At 50.3% G+C, this 22618-nt stretch overlaps 1 protein-coding gene across 1 annotated transcript; it reads right to left on the bottom strand.

Annotated features, from left to right (window-relative positions):
- Positions 1-1040: 1040 nt before the first annotated feature.
- On the bottom strand, positions 1041-20707 carry LOC144161701 (sodium/bile acid cotransporter 5-like). The gene is made up of 6 exons (XM_077692322.1): positions 20693-20707; positions 18767-18928; positions 15783-16028; positions 9859-10030; positions 3647-3884; positions 1041-2105 (listed from the first exon to the last, which is right to left on the bottom strand). The coding sequence occupies exons 1-6, from the start codon at positions 20705-20707 to the stop codon at positions 1322-1324; spliced, it is 1617 nt and encodes a 538-aa protein (XP_077548448.1). The 3' UTR covers positions 1041-1321.
- Positions 20708-22618: the final 1911 nt, after the last annotated feature.

Genomic DNA, 22618 nt, shown 5'->3' with positions numbered 1-22618 from the left:
GAGTTTAAAATTAGATCACAAATTAGGTCACATTAGGACAGCCGCCTTACAGCCCTGCGCTATGAGAAATCCTGCCACGTTCCTCACACTTGATTCGGTTCAGTTCAGTTGAGTTTATTCATGTAATACGGTTACAAAAATATTCGAGATTAAACATGACATACTGTTAAGTTCCCATATTACGGCATAAGAAGTATTACAATCGAGTTGGAAGTATCGGAGGTAGTTCGTGGTTCTTTATATGTCTTCAGATACTGAATGTATAAAATGTGGTGTCCCACAAGGGTCAATATTAGGACCAATATTATTTCTTTTGTACATCAATGACAGTTTCTATCCCACAAACACCTGGAATTGTGCTATTGCCGTGTCAGCCTTTTCAAAATAGGTACAGCCTCCAAAATTTTTAATAATACAGCGGGAGCGACGACCGACCGGCATGACAGCGCCTTATCACGGTGTTCAGCAGCGAAATAGTCGAGAGTACGCGCACGCGCGTAGGGCTATCTGCTGTGTGAGGGTCATCTGCTACGCTGTTTCCTTGAGGGTGGTACAACCCCTGCCACTGAATCTGAATGACTTTGTGCCCCACGCTGCTTAGCTACCTTTGGCGGTAGCGAAACGGCCTTGCAAGAAAACAGGGAGTGTGTTCCCTGAGAAGAACAGCGGAGCCGACGACGCTCCCACAACAGATAGTTCTATGCGCGTGGCGTACCCTCGCCTATTTTGTCGGTGAACACCGGGATAAGGCGCTGACATGCCGATCGGTCGTCGCTCCCGCTATATTATTAAAAATTTGGGAGGCTGTACACAGCAACACGTCCATACAACCTCTTCTAGACATCCTTAGCGTTATAAATTCCCATCAAACCGTTCTTGGAGCAGAGTTTGTAGCCCACCGCTCAGCTGAGTCCGAAATATCAGCGTAGAGAGGCGCTCTGAAATCTCCCGTACACACCCACATGCTTTTCCAATTTATTGCGTGGTAGCTGCGTCGGTTCGCGGCACCCGTCTTCCCGTGGAGTCATGCGGCTGCAAAGGGAAGCAACGACTTCCCTTCAATGGTGGAGCGGTACTAAAAGCCAGTCTAGTACTTCGATTTATTGTATTGAAAAATATGTCAATGAAAATTGAACGCGTGAATAACAACGTGGAAGTAGCAATACGTGATTTTTTACTATATATAGACAACGGATGTGTTAGTCAGGTTCGAAGTATCCGGTTGTGAAAAAAAAGGCGATTTGGCTTATAAAGCAACGAAAAGGCGCTATTTTCCCCCTCTGTCGATACAGCGCAGTTCTTCCTGCAGGAAAGTGCGCCTTCAACAAGGCGGGTCGTTTGCGGGCGCAGGTGGATGCACCGCCAACGGAGGGGATTTCGTCGTTTCGGGGCGTCCGGCGGTTTCGTCGAGCTTCGCGGCTTCCGTCGCAGGTGCCGTTGACTTCGACGCTGCTTCCTCGCGATCCGCGTCCGCACCGTGCGATTCTGGCACCCGCTGCACAGACTCTGGCCCCGAACGCGCAATGCCCGCGAAGTCGAGCTGCTCGCCCTGGAATGCCGTGAGCGTGTCCCAGAGCACGTGCACAGATTTGGGCAGGCCAGACATCACCTCTTCAAGCTCCGCAACCCCATCGGGGCTTATGCCTTCCTGACTGGGCGCCTTCTGTTGTTCAAGCGGTTGGCTGGACGGGGGAGACACCGGTGCTTTGGGGCTATCGGTTGCGCCACTAGTCCTAGCGTCTTCCGCAGGTGCCGGTACCGGAAGCGGTTTCGCTGCCGATGTGTCGTCGGAAGCTCCCGTAAGGGCGCCCAGGCGCCTGCGTACGGCGAGGGCAGAGAACAGCAGGTAAAGGGGCACCCCTTGCAGGATGGCCTGGCCCGCGACCGGAGAGATCATGATGTCGGCGTCCGGCAGCGGAAGGGCCGTGTAGATGATGATGACGGCGATGGCGCTGTTCTGGAAGGCCACCTCGATGGCCACGGCGATGATCTGCTTCCGCTCAAGCCGGCCCACGAGCGCTGCCAGGCCACCGAAGAGGTAGGCGTTCCAGGAGATGAGCGCGACGCAAGCGAGCGTCCGCCAAGTCAACAGCATGAAGATGTAACTGGCGAAGAAGAGGGACATACTCTGGTTAATTTTCTTGGCGTCGTTAGCGACTGCGAGTGCTAGCAGTGCTGGGCGAAGTCTGTCAACACGCTTGTCTATAAAAAAACAATTCTATACTTCCAGTGGCCGTATTGCAAAACAATTTTGACCCATTCCCACCCAGTGTGAAATTTGCTGAAACAGCGGAGGTGTTGGTTGTCTTTACGAAGATTCCGTTTAGCTTCGGATTCTTGCTTGTTGGTAATGTTAGAGTCGTTTTGGCGGCTAATTTTTATATAACTTGTTTCCGAATAGTTTCGATGAAACTACAGTCACAGCCGTTTTCTGTAACCTACTCCCTCCATATAAAATTCTACGGTAATTCAGTAACGTTTACAGCTCTACTGTGAACCAATTGCGAGTAGTGAATGAAACTCGGGGTAATGGTAGGGTCGCCTTGCGGCTATATTTCATGTAATTTCTTCTGGGATACTTGCGTAACACAAGAGTTGGAAGCTTTTCTATAATCATACTCTTTCCAAGAAAACGTGTTATTGGGCGAGTTTGTTCATCATTACACACACAAAAATTTAGCGCTGTAAATACAAGGACGGCGAACGAACAGGAAGGACAGTGGATGAACAGGACCGTCCTGATTGTTCGCCGTCCTTGTCGTTACTGCGCTGATTTTTTTCCGTAATACTCCCTAGGTAAATTGTCACGCTTCACTTCGCAACAGGCAAACTGGAAAAGCCAGTTTACAAGGATCAAGCTTACACCGACCTTTATGGCGTCAGCTTCGTCGCAACACACCAATGCATTGCTGGGAACACAATTTTTCGGGCTCAGTACAAGCCGTCTCATGCCTGTGCTACACGGACACTTTCAATGGGCTCACGCACAAGTACGCCCTATGTATTTACAATGGGGCACTGGATACGCAATTGATTCAAAAGCATTCAGAAGGCCATTGAAAGGGCCGTGTACCATAGGTATTCTATAAAAAAAAGAAAGCCTAGGACCTTTATTTTTTATTATTTTGTCAATACTGGGAAAGGATTTTTGTGCGGCGGAAAAAAAAACCTGCTCAGAGGGAGCGTGGCCCGTTACCAGGAGAGGCTGTCGCCAAGCCCAGCTTTTTATAGGTTGTATTCACTGCCGAGGCAACCATGCAGGCAACCATGTGAGTGCGCCGTCACTGGTTACGTTGGGCTCCGCGGGATGGCGGTACTGGTCTGTCCTAAGCACATGATGTGTGTTGGACGTTCCACACTCTACCCAACCGGATGCAAAGTAATGCCTCCACTCCAATGTGAGTGCGACTAATAACACCTCTGTTGACGCCATCGCTTAGAATAGAGTTGAAACGGAGCAAACGACCCACGCCGGTGTTTTTTTTCTTGTGCGGCGTGCGGGCGCAGTGGCACAAGCCGCGCCATGACAGTGGCGCTTCGGCCATGTCCGTGTCCGTTTCCAGCGTTGCCGAGCGAAGAAATTGACAGCTGAACTTTTCAGTGAATGCCGTCTATAGAACATCTCCGCTGTGAAAAGAGCGCTTACTAGTTGACGGCCGCGGTGAAGATGATCAGCAGACAGAGCACCACGATGGTGATGGTCTTGAGGTGCTTGGCCAGCCGCGTGGCCCAGTCGGGCTTCTTCTTCTTGAGGGCCATGCCGGCCGCCAGAGGCGCCATGATGCCCACCAAGGAGAGCACGATGCCCGCGTACGGGATGCGGTAGCGGCTCGTCTCGGGGGACATGCGGTTGCCCAGCAGGAACAGCCAGAGCGGTATCATGCCTGCATGCGTTGTCAGCGCGGCGCACCATTGTCAAGGAGGAGTACTGGTCGCCTGATTGACAAAACCCGGCCGCCTGCTGACTGATTGAACAAACGTTATTGAAGAAAAGGTGGGGGAAAGTGGAGCGTGAGGGGAAGATTAGAGAATCACAGGTGAGGCCGTCTGTCCAGGGCTCCAGTGGCTTATGCTCCAGTCTTCGCCCTGTTGTTTGGGTATTTTCGGATCTGTAAGTCGGGGTGGCGAGGTCAGCCTCCCATGGTTTTCGTGAAGTTAGTGGCCGGTCCTTTTGAAGTTCGGCCACTGCCCAGCGGAACGAGGAAGACAGGTCATAGCGTGCGCCCCTCTAAGGTGATGTCCAATGCTTATCACTTCCGAAAAATGAAGGAAGTGATAATAGCAACAATGATGCAGTAAAAAGGTCGTTGTGGCAGCGAAGAAGCAGCTGATCGGCTGCAGTCCCGGACTTATATACACCGCCGTGATTGTCGTGAAGGTTGCGTACAGCTTCGCTACCTTCAGACCTACGCGTTGGTGTGAGCTTCGTTCATTTTATTTTTCTAAAAGAACAGCATCTTTAGTGCAGCAAGTTCTCTTAGATGAGGTGTACGCATCCTTATTGAAAACGCGGACATTTTGGTATCTTGTAATATGGCTTAGCCTACCAACAAGTTTATTAGTTATTCCATTCTTCTAGAACGACAGAAAAAAATGGCGAAGGTGGGGTGCGTCCATGGGACCAGGCTTGTCTAATACGCTTCCCGGCTTGTACAAGGTGCACGCTTCGAGCGTCCCGCAATTAACCGCGTAGGTGAGCGTACATCGCAAGCGCTGGTCTTGGAATACGATCAAATTAAGGCCGTTGCGTCGGTGTATTTTTTTTAGTGCACCGTCAACTGGTGCGGCGGTCTACGGTAACTGCACAAATTTTGGTGTTGCAAGCATCCATCTACTAGCGTTCCGTTTCATGCAAGTTTTGAACTTCAACCGCGATATTAGAAACAGTGTTGCACGAACAATACATGACACCGATTACACCGATTAATTACTGTGACTACGCCAATGATACTGAAATGATCACCTAGCTCCACCGAACTACTCAGCCAATTACCACCACTCCCGTCCCGTCTACTAGTTTTAGCTGACCGCTTTTTATGGTCCGCTGCGCTACGATAGAAAGCGGGACCGTCAGTGCGCGTGCGTGGCGCGCTTCGGCGCAAGCGGCGTTACCGTACCAGGGCGGGGCGGCAGCTTGCGCCCCCGCGCGAAATTCCAAGATGGCTTCCCCCAGCATAGCCAGCCCAAAACAGCGCACTCTGTTTCTTCAATTGAAAGATAAGCGACTGAACGGCGAAAGCACTTCCATGTAGGCAAAGATGTCACACATGTCAACGACGTTTAGAACGCAAGCGAAAAACGTCGACCGATGCATGCGCAGACCTTCTTTTATGCAGCTCGGGGAAAGAGCCTTGTTTTGGCTGATCGGAAGTTCAACGGCTTCTTCTGAATGTATTTAGTAGCATTGTACCGTGTCACCGACTAAATTACGTAAAATAGGGGAAACAAGGCAATAGACATGTTATCTAAAATATCGATTCTTATATTTCGTTTGGATGAAGTTTTGGTTTGGGAACGGAACGAGAAGTAAAAGGGAACGAGCATTGACGCGAATGATTCCCAGTCGAGGGAGACACGGTTATTGCTTAGCTAAACGCGCTTCTGCTTCTGAAGCTCCGGTCACGCTGATTGGGCGCAAGGAGCGGAGGGGACCGTCAGGAACGATCAGCTAAAACGTTCTATTTTTCCAGTCGGCAGGCTGCTTGCCCTTATTTATTAGCACCCATTCTCGTATTTTTAAAGACGATAGTCTTTCTTGGGCTACTTAAACCCAGAAATTTTGGTCTGTCTGTCTGTCTGTCTGTCTGTGACTCGGTTAAGCCACCCGGCCAAAGTAAAACAATGCCTGCGCAATAGTCTTATATATTCACAGCTAAATCTACCCGTCTAAGTCCGGTGTAATGTTCATACTTGTCATCATTGTTGAAGATGAACAAAACATTACGCAAATGTGAGACAGCAAATTAATACAGAAATGATATTTGCAGTGTTCCTTTACAATAAATCATGCATGCTTGACTTTTGCGAAATTAAATACTTCATCAACTGCAGAAAAAGAATTCACTCCGCCGTCGCCTGCTGTCGTCCGCGCCACTATAGCTTCGGGCGCCATTTTAAGGAATGAACCGGCAACAGTTACAAAAGGTTCTACTAGATAGGTTCCACGTTATGCTTGCAACGCACGTAGAGTAGGGAAACGCGGTTCTATAAACGTTGAAGTAGGGCGCCTCGATTCGCGCACGTCTTCGCCGTACGGCCTGAATAAGTGGGACGCGGTAAATTTGAAATGATTCAAGCAAATCTTTGGCGTCTTTACCTTGGAGGAGCGCGATGCAAGAGGAACAACATGAGGTGAGCGGGAAAGCGAAGGGAGAAATTTACTTAACAAAAGTCGATAAAGACTATCGTCTTTTCTCGACATTTGCAACGAAAGGAGCAGATACGCGGCCAATTTTTTTGTTTAGGTTGTCCGCCCTTGTTTCGCTCTTATGGTATCGTTCGAATTTCCCTCCCGGATTCCACCGATTAGTTTTCTGATTGACTGATTGCTGGGTTTAACGCGCCGACGCAACGCAGGCGATGAGGCACGCCGTATACTATAGTGGAGGACTGATTGATTTGATTGTAAGGTTTAACGTGCCGACGCAACGCAGGAGATGAGGGGCGCCGTAGTTGAGGGCTGCGGATTAATTATTACCACCTTTAACGGACCTTTAACGCGTGCCGAAATCTCGTACACACGTTCGTTTTTGCTTTTCGCCTCCACCAGAAAAGCGGCCGCCGCGGCCGGGAATCGAACGGCCGCGACCTCGGGCACCGTTTAGCTTCCGATCTTACATGTCTTTCTCCTGTTTCATATATCACCTGCAACGTTTTCATTTTGTGCTTTTAAAACTTCCACGAGTTGATCGCCGGCTAGATCGCTGTTCAACGGCGATCCAGCGTGTCTAGATTACGGGACACGAAGAACACATGGAGGCACTGTAGTGATCGGTGACTGCATCGCGGGCTGTTCAGCCGAACGTGATAATAGCGTATTCCCTGCTGTTATTTTGCACCTGCAGCCAGAGTGGTTCTACAGAAGAAATGCGAGATTCGCGCATGGACTTCACTAAACATTTTTAATGCGTAGCCATTCTTTGCGGACAGCCCTTGCAGCCGCGAAAAGTGCATTGCCTTCTGTCAGCGCTGCATGCTAGAGTCGATGTGGCCGATCATGCGTTAACCGCGTGTATTGTGCCCACGTACGGGCTGAGTAGAGAGCAAAAAACTTCATCCGTCCGCCAATCGGTGACTGCAGGTTTTGTAGGGCGATAAAAAATGTACCCGCTGCACTCCCTCCTTGCAAAAACGTGACGAGTGCTCAAGGCTCCCCACATCTAATGCTCCTGCTACCCTGGCGTCCAAATGTCATTCGAACCGAATGTCATTCGACTGAAATGAGTGACTGCGAATGACATTCAGAATCCGCCCTGCTCCACTACAATCTCGATGAAACTTCGAAGCTTTAAAGGGACCCTGCAACACTCTTTGTGCCGTGCAAGTAAACCTGCGCGACGTTTACATTACACTACCAGGAATAGCTGAGCCAAATATAACACGTGCACGTTAAGCGGTAAGCGCGCAAATCGCTGTGAAAGACGCGGAAAAACCAACCGCGGTCTCTTCAGTTATCCTCATTATGCACCCCTGGCATGCCCTAAACGACGTCATTTCGGCCATGCTGTCATATTGGCTGTCGCTGGTCAACGTCGCGGCGTATTTCTCGCATGTCCTGTGACGATCCGCCGTCGGCGGCGCTGTGTACCAACCTCTTCTATGCCTGAACATGTAGGCATAGTTTTGGTGTTCCTTTTGTGTTTCGAGTGCGCGCGGAGTTTGCGTGACTAACTCAGTACTCCCCTTTCAACGAGACCACTCGACAACAAACGTTTATTGCTTAAAAAGCGCCCTACCAGCCTGAGCGCGCGCTTGCGAGCAAACAGCCATGCCTGCTTTTTTGTGGCACCAGACCGCAATTAGAACCCTCCACGTTGCGGACAAAAGGGGAAAACTCCATGGCCTGTGATATATCGAAGTTCGCCGAAGAGAAAGCCGTGAACCACCCCCTCTCCGGGAGAGAGCGCGCAGCTTTCGTCGCGTTGTCCGCGGTCGAGTTGAGAGGAAACAATTATGTGCGATTTCTCATCGCGCGTACTTTCGGTGATAGTGAACGGATTTTCATAATTCGTGAGGGAGGAGGTTGCTGGGACAATAGACTTTACCCCAAAATACATTCCGAGTAGTCGATGGTAAGTTTTGCAGGGTCCCTTTAAAGGGACAGACAACCGATTTTTGTCGAGTATATATTCTCTACCCCAAATGAAAGGGCATCACTTAAAGCACCTTGACGAGAAACGGTTTTGCTGATAACGCCCTAGAACTTTTTAAATCGAATTTTTTGATCTAGGAGCCGTATGTGTCCCTCCCAAAAATGATGCTGGAAACCATTACATACAGTAGTTCGGCAACATACTTTTGTCTGTATGCGAAATAAAAAACAATTGTTAAAAACTTGTTCCCAGCGAAAAAAGTTTGAATCGCAGGCTTTCCTGTTCCTTTATGTGTTCTTTTTAATGCAACAGTCTATTTTGCACGCATGCGCCGTCTGTTGGGATAGACGATAGGTAGAATCTGGCTTCACGTTGTGGAGGCGGGAAGTTCGATTCTCCCCGGGCGCGACGTTTTTTTTTTTTTCTAAGCTGCCGTTGGCGTATTTGGAAACAGAAATCAAATATTTTGGCAGAACAAAGCCTCTGCCTCAGGCAGAATCGTCAACGCTCCTTCACTGGGTCTGTTTACTGAACGCTGCCGTTGATTCTGGGCATGGATCACGCAGGCACCCGCAAGGTTCGAGCCTGTGTCATGGTAGACCAGACAGAGTTAGTGTCAGCCGTCTTACACAATGGGTTACGACCATGAGTTAGTACCCGAGAGTCAAATGGCTCACTCCCTCGCCTGTAACGGTGTGGTGTACCTTAGGACCTCCCAATGTCTGTTCTCGTCCATCCGTGCGCACACCACTATCAAGCGAAAATCAAGCGAAATTCGATTCGAGCCGTGAGTTACAGTTTCATTTAGGGAATAATCTAGGTGAAACTCACGGCTCAAATCGAACGATGGTCGGGGCACAAATCGGATGTCACTCGGGGTGCAACTTGGATGTCATTTCGAGTACCCGTACTCCGCACCGTCGCCATTATCCACGGAGTGGAGATGTTGCCGTTTTTTACACAATAATACAACAAATTTAGAAGCCGTCTTTGGCAGTAAAATGGAATCAAATTATAAATAACCGAAGCTTTGACACAGTTTTTCTTAATTTTTAATCGTAATCAATGTTTTTTTATACTTTTGGGTGCCTGTTTTGTGTGGTCTAGCCACACTGGTTTGTCGCTGGCTCGCACTGGGGCTGAGAGTATAGAAATATTGCATCTAGATATCACGATTTAAGGGAATGAACAGTGAACAATGTTCCACAACATAAAAAATATTTTGTCTGTTTCAAGTACGGAAGCTTAATACTGAAGACTCCGTGCTCCAGAGTTCTAGAAATGGCATTCGAGAGCCCCAAATGTCTCTCTTGATGCTCATTGGGCCCAAATGTCGTTTGAGCGCGAATGGCATTTCAACACCCTGTGGAGCAGCCCAACTTCGCATTTCAGCCAAACGATTCAAATGGAATTCGGACGCTAGTGTAGCAGGGGTTTAACATGGGCTTCGAGTCAGACGGCTTGAATTTAGATCGCCCCTGCTAGAATAGCAGCGGCGCGGTTCTTTGCCCTGCGGCGTGCCCCTGCATGGAGGGGCGACACGCACCTATGCTTGCCAGTGTGCTCAGGAAGGTCATTGTGATGCTAAGCGGGACGTCGCCGTTGAACAGCAATGTCCACAGGTTGCTGGCGTTGCCACCGGGGCAGCAGCCCATCACGAACACGGCGAACCTCGTCAACGGGTTCTGCAGCAGCAGCGCGCCGATGCCGTACGAGGCCTGCGGAGGACGACGAATTACAGCCGCATACTGGATACCCCTTGTGACCGCTAGTCAGAATAAGGAACTTCAAACAGATAACGGGCTGAGGAGATGCCGAAGCCAAGGAAGCGGGTTCGGAACAGGATGACATTTTTCTGTTTGAAGCTACTGTCGCCATTTTCGCAAACACGATGTCTTCATTCGCGTTCACTCTATATGTATACCCTCGGGTTGTGAGCATCTACAGTTAAGGCCTTCCTATTAGGTTCCCAACCTGTCAGCGCCCGTAAGGTGGTCTCTTCGTTTGCACAGGCCTTTGGGGTTACGTGACTGACGGGGCCATGTCGGATATGTACGCACGGACACGCAACTTCCATTAGCATTTACACTGCTGATTTAAGTTTGCTATCGCTACAAGGTTCGTTATATTTGCCCTGGGAAAGATGGGATGGAATGTTCGTCAAGTACTGAGCCGCATGCCCTGCCAAGTGCGATCGCATGTGACGCAGCTCGCATATAGACTACAGCAAAGGGCCCCAACAAAGATGGTGCAAGGTCACTGGCTCAACAAGTGCTCGTTATGACCGAACCTGCTGGCCCCCTGCGTATGTATTGGTAATCGACATGTGTCTGTCCATAACGTGATACCATTAGGCATCGTAGCGCAGGTAGAGAGGCCAACACTTTTAATTAAAAAGGTCGTAAATGGCTAGTAACAACGGTATTTACTAACTTCTTAAGAACCTTACTACCCCGTGGTACGGTAAGTGGGCTATGCAACTAGCAACTGAATGGTTAGGAAATTAACTGGGTGTAGGAAGTAGTATGCACTAGATTAAGGTTTTGCTTATGGCTAGGTAATGCAAGACACGTTAGTAAACGCATGCAGCTCAGCAGGGTGTTATGGCTAGGACTTTACTACTGAACGTAGTGGGGCTTACTACCTGCTTCAGTTAGTAACCCTGACTAGTGCTGCATCTACTACGTCCAGTTACTAAGTACCTAGTGTATACTGGGAACAATAACTTCTTAGTGTTCCGTTAGGGAATACCACAACCTTTTTTTTCAAGAGTGGATACTACGAAGCTGAGGAGCCCACTTTAGTGTGAAAGCCCTATTAGTCCGCTTCGGCAGATTTCGCGTGGACGCCTCGAAGCCTCGTTCATGACTCCTCGTCGGTGAAGCTTCCCGCATTTTCCAGTTCATAACTTGATGCGCAGCAGAGGGAGGCAGTAACGCGGCTATTCGACGGCTCGAGGCTCAGCCTAAGGTCGCGCTTTCAGCTGTAACGTCGCCAACCGGTAAACCCGCATCTCGACGTGCAATGAGTATGACATGGCTTGGCACGTCGGAAGGCTCAACTTCGAGGGTGTCTCACGTTAAGCGTAAATGTAAAGCGTCACGGTTAATATTGTAGGGTTTGGTTTAACGCGCCGACGCAACGCAGACGATGAGGCGAGCCGTAGTGGAGGGCTCCGGATTAATTTTGGCCATCTGGGGATCTTTAACGTGCGCCAAAATCTCGAACACACGGGCGTTTTTGCTTCTCGCCTCCATCAAAAGTGCGGCCGCCGAGACCGGGAATCAAACCCGCGACCTATAGTGCTCAGCAGCGCAACGCCTTAGCCACTGAGCCACTGCGGTGGGTACAACTAATACTGTCGAACGTCGTCAACCGGTGACCATTCGAAAAAATTAAAGCCGTTCCACTTAATGTGACAGCTTTCGGAAGTGGAGAGCAGTGATTCGCCATAATGGGATGCACCGCCGTTATCCGCTTACTGCTACCACCCCATGCAATTCAAATTTCCCGCCTTCGCAGTGCTAGCGCGCCCCCTGCCTGAAACTGCGCAAGCGGGAGTTCTGTTCTCTTTGTGCTTTTCTCCCCGCATGTGCCGGCGTTGTACTCCCACATTTTGCGTTTACTATCGTAAAACCCAACCCAACGGCCGTCCTCAATTAAAGGAACGCGGGCGCTCCCGGTTAATTACGTATATTTTTCCTCAAATGTACCTATAGTTTTCTTTGCGCTAAACAACGGGAAGATGTACGACAAGCGCCAGCGTTTCACGAGTTTCGAACGCTTATGATTATATATACCGCTTGGCTTTTGAAGCCTCTGGGGTACGCCGAGAACAGCGTTACTAAATAAAGGAAAAAAAAAAGCGAACAACAGCGTTACTTGGATTGGATTTGATTGCACTGGCCGAGGTTGACCAGTTTTGCGTAGCTCCTGGAGTGCCGTGCTGCGCAAGCGCGAGGATTGGATTGGACTGCATTGCATTGGACTGGATGGGATTGGCTTGGATTGGAGTGGATATGGATTGGATGATAAGCAGCAGTAAGCATGATAATCAGATTGTCCTAGACAACCAGGAAAGCTAAGAATAACCAGCTGAACCTTAGCTCACGCTACGTATATCCTGGCATAGCCGCTTGGCTTTCGAAGCCTCTGGGCCCGTTATACATGGGGCGAATTTCGCTTGTGAATTCGCAGCTGCGGCCCAGCTCGTGCACCAAAACGATCTATTCTCGTTGCTGTGGCGAATTTCCAAATGTTTGGAAGAGTCGAACTTCTCTTGTGAACGCCGCTTAGCATTTGGCAATATATCGCAGCAGTGACAATAGGAAAATAAATCGTTTTGCCGCAAGGGCGGCGCCGCAAATGCGAATTCGCAGGCGATATTCGCCCCATGTAGAACGGGCTTTACGCCGCGGCGAAGGGACCGTGACGGGCTACACCGTAACGCCGTGGCGATATGCTTGGTTCCAGCGAGCGAGCTAGGACGACAAGGCGAGCGCCTAGAGTGTTCTGCACTTAAAAGCACTGTGCTCATTTGACGTGCAGCTGAAGGTATTTGACGTGCAGCTGAAGGTTCACGGCTTGGGACATCAAAGTTAAATGTTGGGCCTAAGCTCCGGCGCATACCCGGTAGTTGCCGCTGTAATTGTAAAAGTTTTAGAAATATATTTGTCGGGTTTCACGAGCCGAAACTACGTCTGGACTGCGAGGCATGCCGTATTAGAAAGCTCCGGATTAATTTCGATCACTTGTCGAGAGAGAGAGAGAGAGAGAGAGAGAGAGAGAGAGAGAGAGAGAGAGAGAGAGAGAGAGAGAGAGAGAGAGAGAGAGAGAGAGAGAGAGAGAGAGAGAGAGAGAGAGAGAGAGAGAGAGAGAGAATCCACTTTATTGGAGCTCTGGTTTTAGGGTGGGGGAGTGGCGGTGGCCCATAGGGCCGCCGCGACGTCGAGGGCACGACCGGTGACCAGTTCTTGGAGGTCGCGGTCGGAGCACCCCAGAGCCTGTTCCCAGAGGGTGGGGGAGGGTAGAGGTGGGAAAGGATCGCGCGGACATTCGCAGAGCGAGTGATAGAGCGTGTCCGGCGCGTCACACAAGGGGCAGTTGGGAGAGGAAAAGAGGTGAGGGTGCGTATGCACTAATAGAGTGCGGTGAGGAAACGAGTGAGTCTGAAGAAGGCGCCACAAGTGGGCAGCCTCGGCGGTGAGGGAGGGGTAGGGAGGGGGAAGTTGTCTGCGAAGGAGGCGGTAATGTTGGGTGATGTCCCGGTATGTGAGCAGTACCGAATGGGACATCTCGGGAACGCCGTGTTTAGGTGTAAAAGAAGCGCCTGCCCGGTGTGTCGACACATGGCTGCTCCTGCTTTCTGCTGTACCTGATAAGGCCACCGTGGCTGCGATAGAGCACGCGCCCTTTGGCTCAGCAGCACGACGCCTTACCCACTGACCCACCACAACTGCACGGTTATTCGAGCGACCATGCTCTTGCAGTAGCACATGTACTCGCCGTGGTCAATTGAACAGCGCTTTTTTAACAGGATTTTGCAGGCTGCGGCAGCGGACATGACGCTGCAGCGCTCAGTGCGTGCTGGGGTACGCACTAGAAAACCAATGAGTTAATCAATCAATTGCTTTCAGGGCCGATCACACAAAAATTGTGACCGATATAAACAGATATGTATGCCGCCTTCGGGTGTAGGAACAAATGGTCCCGGAACAAATGGTCCCGGAACAAATGGCCCCGGAACTTATGGTCCCGGGAACTTATGGTCCCGGAACAAATGGTCCCAACTCGAAAGTAGGAACAAATGGTCCCGGAACTTATGGTCCCGGAACCAATGGTCCCAAGCAACTGTTCAGGCAAAATGATTCTATAAAACTCACGTGGGTTCTCTGTTCAAATATGTTGTATCTTGCTGGAGTGCAGTTTATAATTTCTTTAGTTTTTTATTTTTGTTTTCTTTGTTTCTAAGATTCCGTTAAACCGGTTATCTCAGTTTACGCTATTATAACGATTAAACGCGGTATTTCTGCCAACCAAGCATTTTTGTGCTAGTGCAGGGCATTACACGATTGGCCCGTTTGGGGAATTTTTTTATTCGTATTTCGGCCGTTTTTCTCCGGCCTTTTTTATTTTTGTCTTCGCGTTTTTTATACGTGGAAGACGAATATTCTTATTTATTACTTCTTTCTCTCTTCCGTTATTGGATTTTTGTAATGTTTTCATTTTTTCTGTTTTCGACTTTTTCATAAAAATATCGTTATTTCAATTGTCTGCCTTGTCACTCTATAATTGATGACTGTGCTACTCGCAAACACAGGGGGGAAAAAGGAAGCCACGGGGGAAACATGCGCCTGCATCCATACTTTATAGAATATGTAGAGGCGTGCCTCAAAAAGAAGCAAACACTTCACGGGTGCGTGCGTAGTGAGTTCTCTGCCCCCTCCCTCCCCCTCGGAAGTTTTCTCAGTCACCGCAACTATTTCACGCACGGCCAGGATTAACGCTCCCTTCCCGTTTAAAAAATAGTTTGCGAGTCCGGCCGCGTTCCAGGAAGCCGCACCTGTCGCGGGACGCCGCTAGTAAGCGAGGTTGGTGACAGGCACAGTCTCGAGACATGCGGACGTCTGATCGTGAGCATCGGCTGAGCCACTGGTCAAACCAGGCTGTGACGACCGTCAGCACCATGGCCAATTTCTTCTAAAGAGGGCAATAAGGGCCATCTCAAGCAAAGAAATATGTTACCGAAGCGAGTGCACTTAGAGCCACTACATGAGAAAATTATGGCAGCCCGTTATTGTATTCGCTTCAAACACCGGCCCAGGTCTGCCCAGTACACGCTGATATTGATTTGCTGGCTGGTTTCGGGATAACAAAAAAAGGCAAGCAAAGGAAGCACGCGAGGACGTACATGTGCGACAAAAAATTTGTATACCGCATTTCACTCAAGTAAATTCAGCCTTAGCAAATATATTATATATCAACAGATGCAAAATACATTGTGCACAAATACAGACATATAAACATAAATAGTCTGGCCCCCTTCCTTCCCTCATACAGGCGCTCATGCATAGGAGCTGTAGTGGTGGGACCATTTCTTCCTAGTTTGAAGTTGGGACCATTTGTTCCGGAACCATTAGTTCCGGGACCATTTATTCCGGGACCATTAGTTCCGGGACCATTTCTTCCGGGACCATTTATTCCGCGACCAGCCGCCTTCACAACACCCTTCGCGATTGACGCAGCCGAACCGCCTGTCATTTCGTTTCCCACACTTTGTGTTTCTCGTTTAAGAGGCACGCCCATATAGTATGGCGTCACAAAATACTCCTCTAAATACCTTAATTCTCTCTTCCTTATGGGGTTTATGAAATACTCCCTCTCAGCGGAGTGATTATAACTCCGTAAATGGAGTGTTCCAGAGGACACGCCATTTACTCCCTATCCGGAGTATTTCCGTTTAGTGTGTACCAGCGGCATGAAGAGGAACTGGCAGGCTAAGCCGAGCGCCGGCGGCAGTGGCTTCTTGGCGGCGGCGACGAGCACTTCGAGCTCCAGATTGCAGCCCATGCTAATGAAGTTCACGGCCACCAGCACGCTGACCAGGAACGGGAACAACTTGTTCCACACCGTCCTCACTCGCAGCACGGCCACCTTGTACACGAACGTGGCGCAGTGCTGCGGACTCCCCGCCTCACCTTCCAAGGCGGTGCACACCTGCGGAGGGCGCATTGGCATTGGGTATCGTGGCCGCGCGGTTATAAAGGGTTATACAGAACGGAGAACCGGTACCGGTATGGTACCCAGCACACCTGTGACCTGCGTGTGCGCACATCCAGTTGTGTCGCCTCTGTGCGCGCTCTCGTGACGTCGGTCGCCTCTATTACTCTTTCGCGATTAGAGAGATATAGCAATAGAGGCGACCGGTAGTTAAGAGTAATATAACCCTCTATTAGAGAGTTATATCAGAGCGGATAACTAGTCCCGCTACCGAACCTGGTAGGCGACTGGTGCTACTGTGTGTGCGCATAGGAGAAAAAAAAATGAACGAAGGAATAAGTTTGCGCAAAACACGAGGACGTAGAGACGAGAGGACTAGACGAGCGAAACTTCCAACTTTATTTTGCATGAAATAGCAACACACATATATACCTCCCACCAGTGTTACCCTTTTTGCTATCACCAGTTGCAACACCCGATAAGGCGTGCGTAACAATAATCATAAATCAAGTACAACAAACAAAACAATTCAATAAAGAGGAGTAACAAAAACAGTATGCACCAGATATCAGATACTACGTAGACTGTGTGCGTCTTCCACAAAAAACACGTGTCGCACTTAAAATCAAAGTTGGAAGTTTGATTCGTTTTAGCTGCTCATAAGTCTCGGAAACACGAGCTGTGTTGTTCTTAACTTCGATTCTTTTACCCGAGTCACCATGTTATCATTTTACACTTAGTGGTTTGATGCCCTTTTGGCTCTGCTTTTATTCGTTCATCTTTGATTTTATGTGCGACACGTGTTTTTTGCGGAAGACGTACACAGTCTAAGTAGTATCTGTACTGTTTTGTTACGCCCTTTTATCGAATTGTTTTGTTTGTTGTATTTGATTTGTGATTCTTGATACGCCTTATCGGGTGGTGCAACTAGTGATAGTAAAGAGGGTGACACCGGTAGGAGGTATATATGCGTGTTGCTATCTCATGCAAAATAAAGTTGGAAGTTGCATTCGTCTTGTGCTCTCGTCTCTTCGTCGTCGTCTTTTGCGCAAACGTATTCCTTCGTACATAATGAACCAACTAGCCAGCGATCAAGTCCTACTGAGAAAAAAAAAATGATTGTGCGCATGGGCAGAATGCGCAGGTGTACCGGTACGGTACCGGGACCGGTTCTCCGCTCTTTATCTGTTAAAGCGACGCTTTCTACGCCTCAGTGATGGCGTCGTGCGTCCGAGCAATACACGCGGCAGAAAAGTGACGATGGTGATGAAATTTACATTCTGTAAGCAGGGCTGGAAGTTGACTTTAAACTTTGGAAGTTTCGATTTTTAACTTTGGCCTTGACTCCGGTTTCATAAAAGAAAGCTTCGCGTTTTAACCATCTTTCCCTCATGAAAGGGGCTTTGGTTTTGTTTCAACCTGCTTTGCTCTTTTTTTTTTTCGCTTAGATTCAGGACGCTGCACCGATGCCGAAAAAGTTAAATAAACACTAAACTACCCCGTCTGAAGATGCTGGAAACCCTCCGCGGTGGCTCAGGGGGTAAGGCGTTGAGCTGCTGAGCACGAGGTCCCGGGTTCGATCCCCAGCCGCGGAGGCCGCTTTTCTGATTGAAGCGAGAAGCAAAAACGCCCGTGTGCTCGCGATTTCGGCGCACGTTAAAGATCTCGAGGTAGTCAAAATTGATCCGGAGCACTCCACTTCGGCGTGCCCCATCGCTTGCGTTGCGTCGGTGCGTTAAACCCTACAATAAATCAAACAATCAATCAGTCAAGATGTGGGAAGACATAAGGTGATGCTTTCCCAATCGCTATGTCATAGTGATCGCTTGGATGCCCTCGTTTCTTTTTTTTTTCATGTATGTTGCGTTCGAAGGATTAACAGGATCAGACGATATGTGTTTTCCTGCTTTATATAAGTCGTACCTTGCGGGTAGTTTCAGCCTCCCACCTGCAAACCAACATCGACGCAGACTGCAATCATCTTTTTCATCAGGATAGTTGTCCTTTACATCTTGACTTGCTGTGCGGTAACATTATGAGCTGCTTCCTCGATTAGCCGGGCTATTTCTACCATACGCAGCAAGCCCGGACAATTAATTCTGCATCCCTCAACCACTCCACGAGCCGTGGTTTTTGCGTGCCACGGACATCCGACAGGCCGACATCGGACATCCGACCACCTGATAGTTTTCCACTGGCTTCGCCTACCTCCTCGTCCCTGACTGTGGGCCAACATTTACTGCGGTGAGATAGCAGACGAAAACGTGATAGCGGATGACTCTGAGTGTGGTTAGAGTGGCGACAAAGCTGTGGTGCGAATGTCCCTTCCGGTGCGGGGAGTGTACACACGTATACATCTCGAGGGCCAATCTATTCCGGTTCTGTCGCGCTTTGCCTAAACCGAGATAGGTTCTTGACAATGGTAAGTGGTTTGAAACAATGGAGCTAACCCTTAAGCTCGCAACACGCAAGAGGCGGACAATCGCGCGCGCTCTATGCACCTAGCAGAAACAAACTGTTTCGTTTATTTATTTTTCTGACAGGGTTGTCTGCTTGACATCTAGTCTTGCGGCATTTCAACGGTACTTTCGACTCTGCAAGACGGCTAGACGTTTGATTGGAGGCTCACGCGGGGTACGTCGTTTAAATTTGGGGACGATGGCCCGGGGGGCCTAAGGGTTCAAGGAAAGTCGTGCGTGACACCACCGCAGCCCGTTTAGGGCGTATACACCTACCGTGAACCTGAGGTTGGCGTAGCCGATGAAGACTCCACGCACTCTGATTGTCGTTCCGTTAGCGCCAGCGCCCTGGTACGCGGGCGAGAGGCTCACCGTGGCCACGCCAGTATCGTCGGAAGCCACGGTGATCGTGCGGTTGGCCGGACTCGCAAATGACACCTGCGCCGGCCGACAACGCGGCAGCACTGATCGCGAGCCATTTCGTGGTTCACTATTGCACACAGTAGCCCACATATTCTCAAGTCCCGATGGGACTGGAATTGATTTCGCACACAAATACCATGGCTAGGTCCACGCTCAAAAGGGTTAAGCAGGCAAGACGAACGTATTTTACGCAAACTGCAAATCAACACTTTCTTGTGTGCTGCCGTTTTAAAAATTCTTGATCCCTAAACGGATGGGTGGTGTACTTTCTGTGGAGACTTCTTCAATAATATTCACATGGATCGGGCTTATCAGAAGAAACCCTCCTCCCTCCATGCTGGGGAGGCCTGGGTGATAGCCCGTCTCTACTGTGCACTTGAGTGCCAAAGTACTCTGAATCAAAAAGCTCGAGAAGCTCGCAAGTTCGTGTAATAGTTCGGACTGAGGATACCATCCACGCACACCATCATTAAAGGAATACTTACACGAAATTTCAAACCTCAGATAACTATGTAAAAAGTTTGTTTTGTGTAAGGAGATAGCTCTTGCAAGTTTAAACCGTAACCGTTCAGTAGAACATATTTGAAGTCAATTTTAATCATTGCGTGCCCGAGAAATCTCATCCGCGCCATTTAGCAAGCTCGTGACGTCATCTGCGCTTCGACCCAAACGGATGACGTCAGGGTTCCCCGGTGCTCTTGGCGCACACTTTTGCACCTTGTGCATCACGTCAAGGTTTTGAGGACCGAAGTCCCGGGCGACTACGGCCGGGCAGGCCGTTCTGTCGTGCGTGAACAGTGACGTCAAATGAGCCTTCCCGTCATGGCCGCTGCCTCGGTGTTCGGTTCCCTGAAAGCGAAACTGACACGAATAAACGGAGCTGTAATTATTTATGCTGCGTTCGATTAGTGGGCTCGTACGCACGTATAGCCGCAAAAAAACGTAACAAAAATTTCGTGTCTGTACTCCTTTAAGACTCAACTCTCTTTAATTAACGAAGTTTTCTTCCTCCTCCTCCTTCCCATCCTCTTCCTCATCCTCCTCCACGTCCTCCAGTGAGCAGACGCGTGGAGAGTACAGTGCTTCGATCGCCACTGTGGAGAACCGTGGAGTACAAAATAGGTCGTAAGCCCTATACAGGGGTCAGCATGTCTGTGCCCAGGTATGTTGTTAGAGGCAAGAACAGGCGAGAAGGAGCACCTCTACGAACTATATAGAGCGACATCCGACTACGTACGAGCTCATTTTCTGTCCGCGCTTATCTAAATCGGCCCCCTGCATGTTAGAGACTACACCGTCAAGGGTTACTTTCGTTGTCTAAAACTCACGACCTTACACCCTATCAAAAAAGACAAAGGAAAACATCCTGTCAAAGGGTATTTTTCTTCGTGTTTTGCTAGGGTGTAAGGATGCTACATACACGAAAGACGCGGAAATCATTGGACAGTGTACCGCTCGCACAGTTCCGAGGTATAGATTGAATGATTCTCACCGTGATCTCGGCCTCGCTTCTTTGGTATACGATAACGTGGTCTGGAGAAAAGGTGGGCGTATCGAGCACGTCGCTAGTGTTCGCCGTAGATCGCTCGGAGCGAGCTGCAGGAATCACGGTCGTTCCTTCCCCGCCGGCCGTTCTGCCAGACTCTACTGAGCCCAGGTGCATCGTACAGAACAGGAGGCCAAACACTGAGGTCACTGCCAATCCACGCTGGAACATTTTCCTGCTGATGGGGGTACGCGGGTGCCCCGAACAACGACGGAAGCGCGCGCTCGACGCACTTTGATAGACGCCATCTTCGTCGTCCTCCTTTTCGATCGCTCCCTTATTATCTTGGTTGGTTGGTTGAATCCTTAAGTCATGGTGCGCGCTCGGTGCGATGCAGTGATGATGTCGGTGCCCACTATGATCATGATGATTGGCCGTAGGGATGCCACTGAGCGAGGCGACATTTCATTCCCCTGTCGGTACAAGCCAGGCATTTCCTGTGAGCACCCAGCGCCGCCTACTGGTTCGCTTGGAACAACCCTTCTATCTTTTGGAACAACTACCCGGCTGTTCGGCCTCGATGGCCTAAAAGTAGAATCACGGGTTTTGGAGCGAACGGCTCGTAGGTTCTAGCCCTAGCAGTTCGTTTGTAGCGTGAGCTACACTGGCCGAGGTTGAGCAGTTTCGCTTGGACCCTGAAGGGCCGTGCTCCGCAAGCGTGACAGCCGCGGTCGCCGAGGTGAGCGAACGCACCTCACGTCGGCTCCGTCAATTACACTACTTTTCGGAGGACCATCCCACCTCAGCTGTCCCAAACCTGCACGTACGCGTTCCTTTTAACGTCCGGAGCACGTCGATACCAGATTTGGGCATTTTCGCCCATCTCTGGCCGATTTACGAGTGTTTTTCTCGAGTGAGGTGAGGCCGCCGGGCTAAGCCTAACGAGGAATACGACGGCTCCGAGCATGGCGCCGGCCACGTCGCCGGCCGCCGCCACGAGCGACGCCTCGGGCCCCACCCCGACAGGGGCCGCGGGCCACCACGTCGCAGAAGACGCCTACGAAGATTCCACGGAAATGGATACGACACCTGCCAACTCTCCTCGCCGACGACGGCCCAGCCTGGACCGCAGCTCGGGGAGGACGGCCATTACGGTTCCCGGCACCGACGACGACGCCGACGCGGGTCCGCGCGCCGACGAAGACGCCGCCCCGGGAAACAGGGACCGCGCCGGGTGGATTCAAGTTGTCCCCCTGCGCCGCAGCAGGCCCCTTCCGCAGCAGGCCCCTTCGCCCACCGGTAAGCCGAGCCCCGACTCCGCTTCACAACCCCGCACGCCCCGGCAGCCCACGCGGGCGCAGTTCGCTAACAAAGTCAACGCGGTCATGACGAAGACGGCCAGGATGCCCAATGTCGCTTCCCGCGACGAGAACAGGGTGGTCGTTCGACCACGTGGCGGCCTCGTGGTAGGCAAGGTGCTACTGACCGACCTGCGGAGAGCCGTTTTCGCGGCGGCAGGTGTGGACGTGGCGGCCATGGAGGAGGACTCCGTGTCGCCCAACGCGGCCCAGAACATTTTGGTGATTAGCACGCCCAGCGAGGAGCGCACCTTGCAGTACGAGCTGATCCAGGAAATCGCGATCGGAGGCGCGACATACGAGGCCTGCGCGTACCGGGCGGCGCCGGAGGACTCGTCCCGGGGCGTCATCCGCGGCGTCGGGCTCGAAGACACGGCGGAAAACATCCACCGCTTCGTGGTCAACAGACACAACCCCACGGCGATGGACGCCCACCGCCTCGGCAAGTCCACGGCCGTCGTCATTCTCTTCGACGGCGGGAAGGTACCGTCCTACACACTAAACTTTTTTACACCCTTTTAGCCAAAAAGGGCATAGCATAGGTGGAAAAAGGGTGTTGGGAGGCCTTTACACCCTTTTCCTTGAGTCTCAACACCCTCTTTCTAGCTCTACGCCCTTTTTGTTTGAAAATAAGGGTGTTGATCAATTTCAACACCCTTGGTTTTTCTTAGGGTGTTGAAAGGGTGTGGAAAAGGTGTTCAGCTGTTCATTGAATAAGGCCATGTTCGGATGCATAATAGCACTGTAAAGAAGACATCCCCTCATATACTCCTCTACTCGCAAGAAATTTCCAAACGCAACAAAAAAAAAATAATTGCTCTTATGCAATGATCGCTCGTTTCCTTATTGGGTGCACCTCAT

Source organism: Haemaphysalis longicornis, unplaced genomic scaffold (genome assembly GCF_048455015.1).
Source record: "Haemaphysalis longicornis isolate Haplotype H1 unplaced genomic scaffold, Haemaphysalis longicornis Haplotype H1 scaffold_12, whole genome shotgun sequence".
Classification (NCBI taxonomy): domain Eukaryota; kingdom Metazoa; phylum Arthropoda; class Arachnida; order Ixodida; family Ixodidae; genus Haemaphysalis; species Haemaphysalis longicornis.
Note: the sequence above shows the minus strand (reverse complement) of the source record. Positions and strands in the feature narration are given on the sequence as shown.

What these genes read in the sequence shown, in the direction of transcription:
- LOC144161701 (XM_077692322.1), bottom strand. An exon ending in ACGCCAACCTCAGGTTCACG is followed by an intron (nt 16,029 to 18,766) that starts GTAGGTGTATAC and finishes CGCCCTCCGCAG; the next exon opens with GTGTGCACCGCCTTGGAAGG. An exon ending in TTCACCGCGGCCGTCAACTA is followed by an intron (nt 2,106 to 3,646) that starts GTAAGCGCTCTT and finishes CTTCTTCGCCAG; the next exon opens with TTACATCTTCATGCTGTTGA.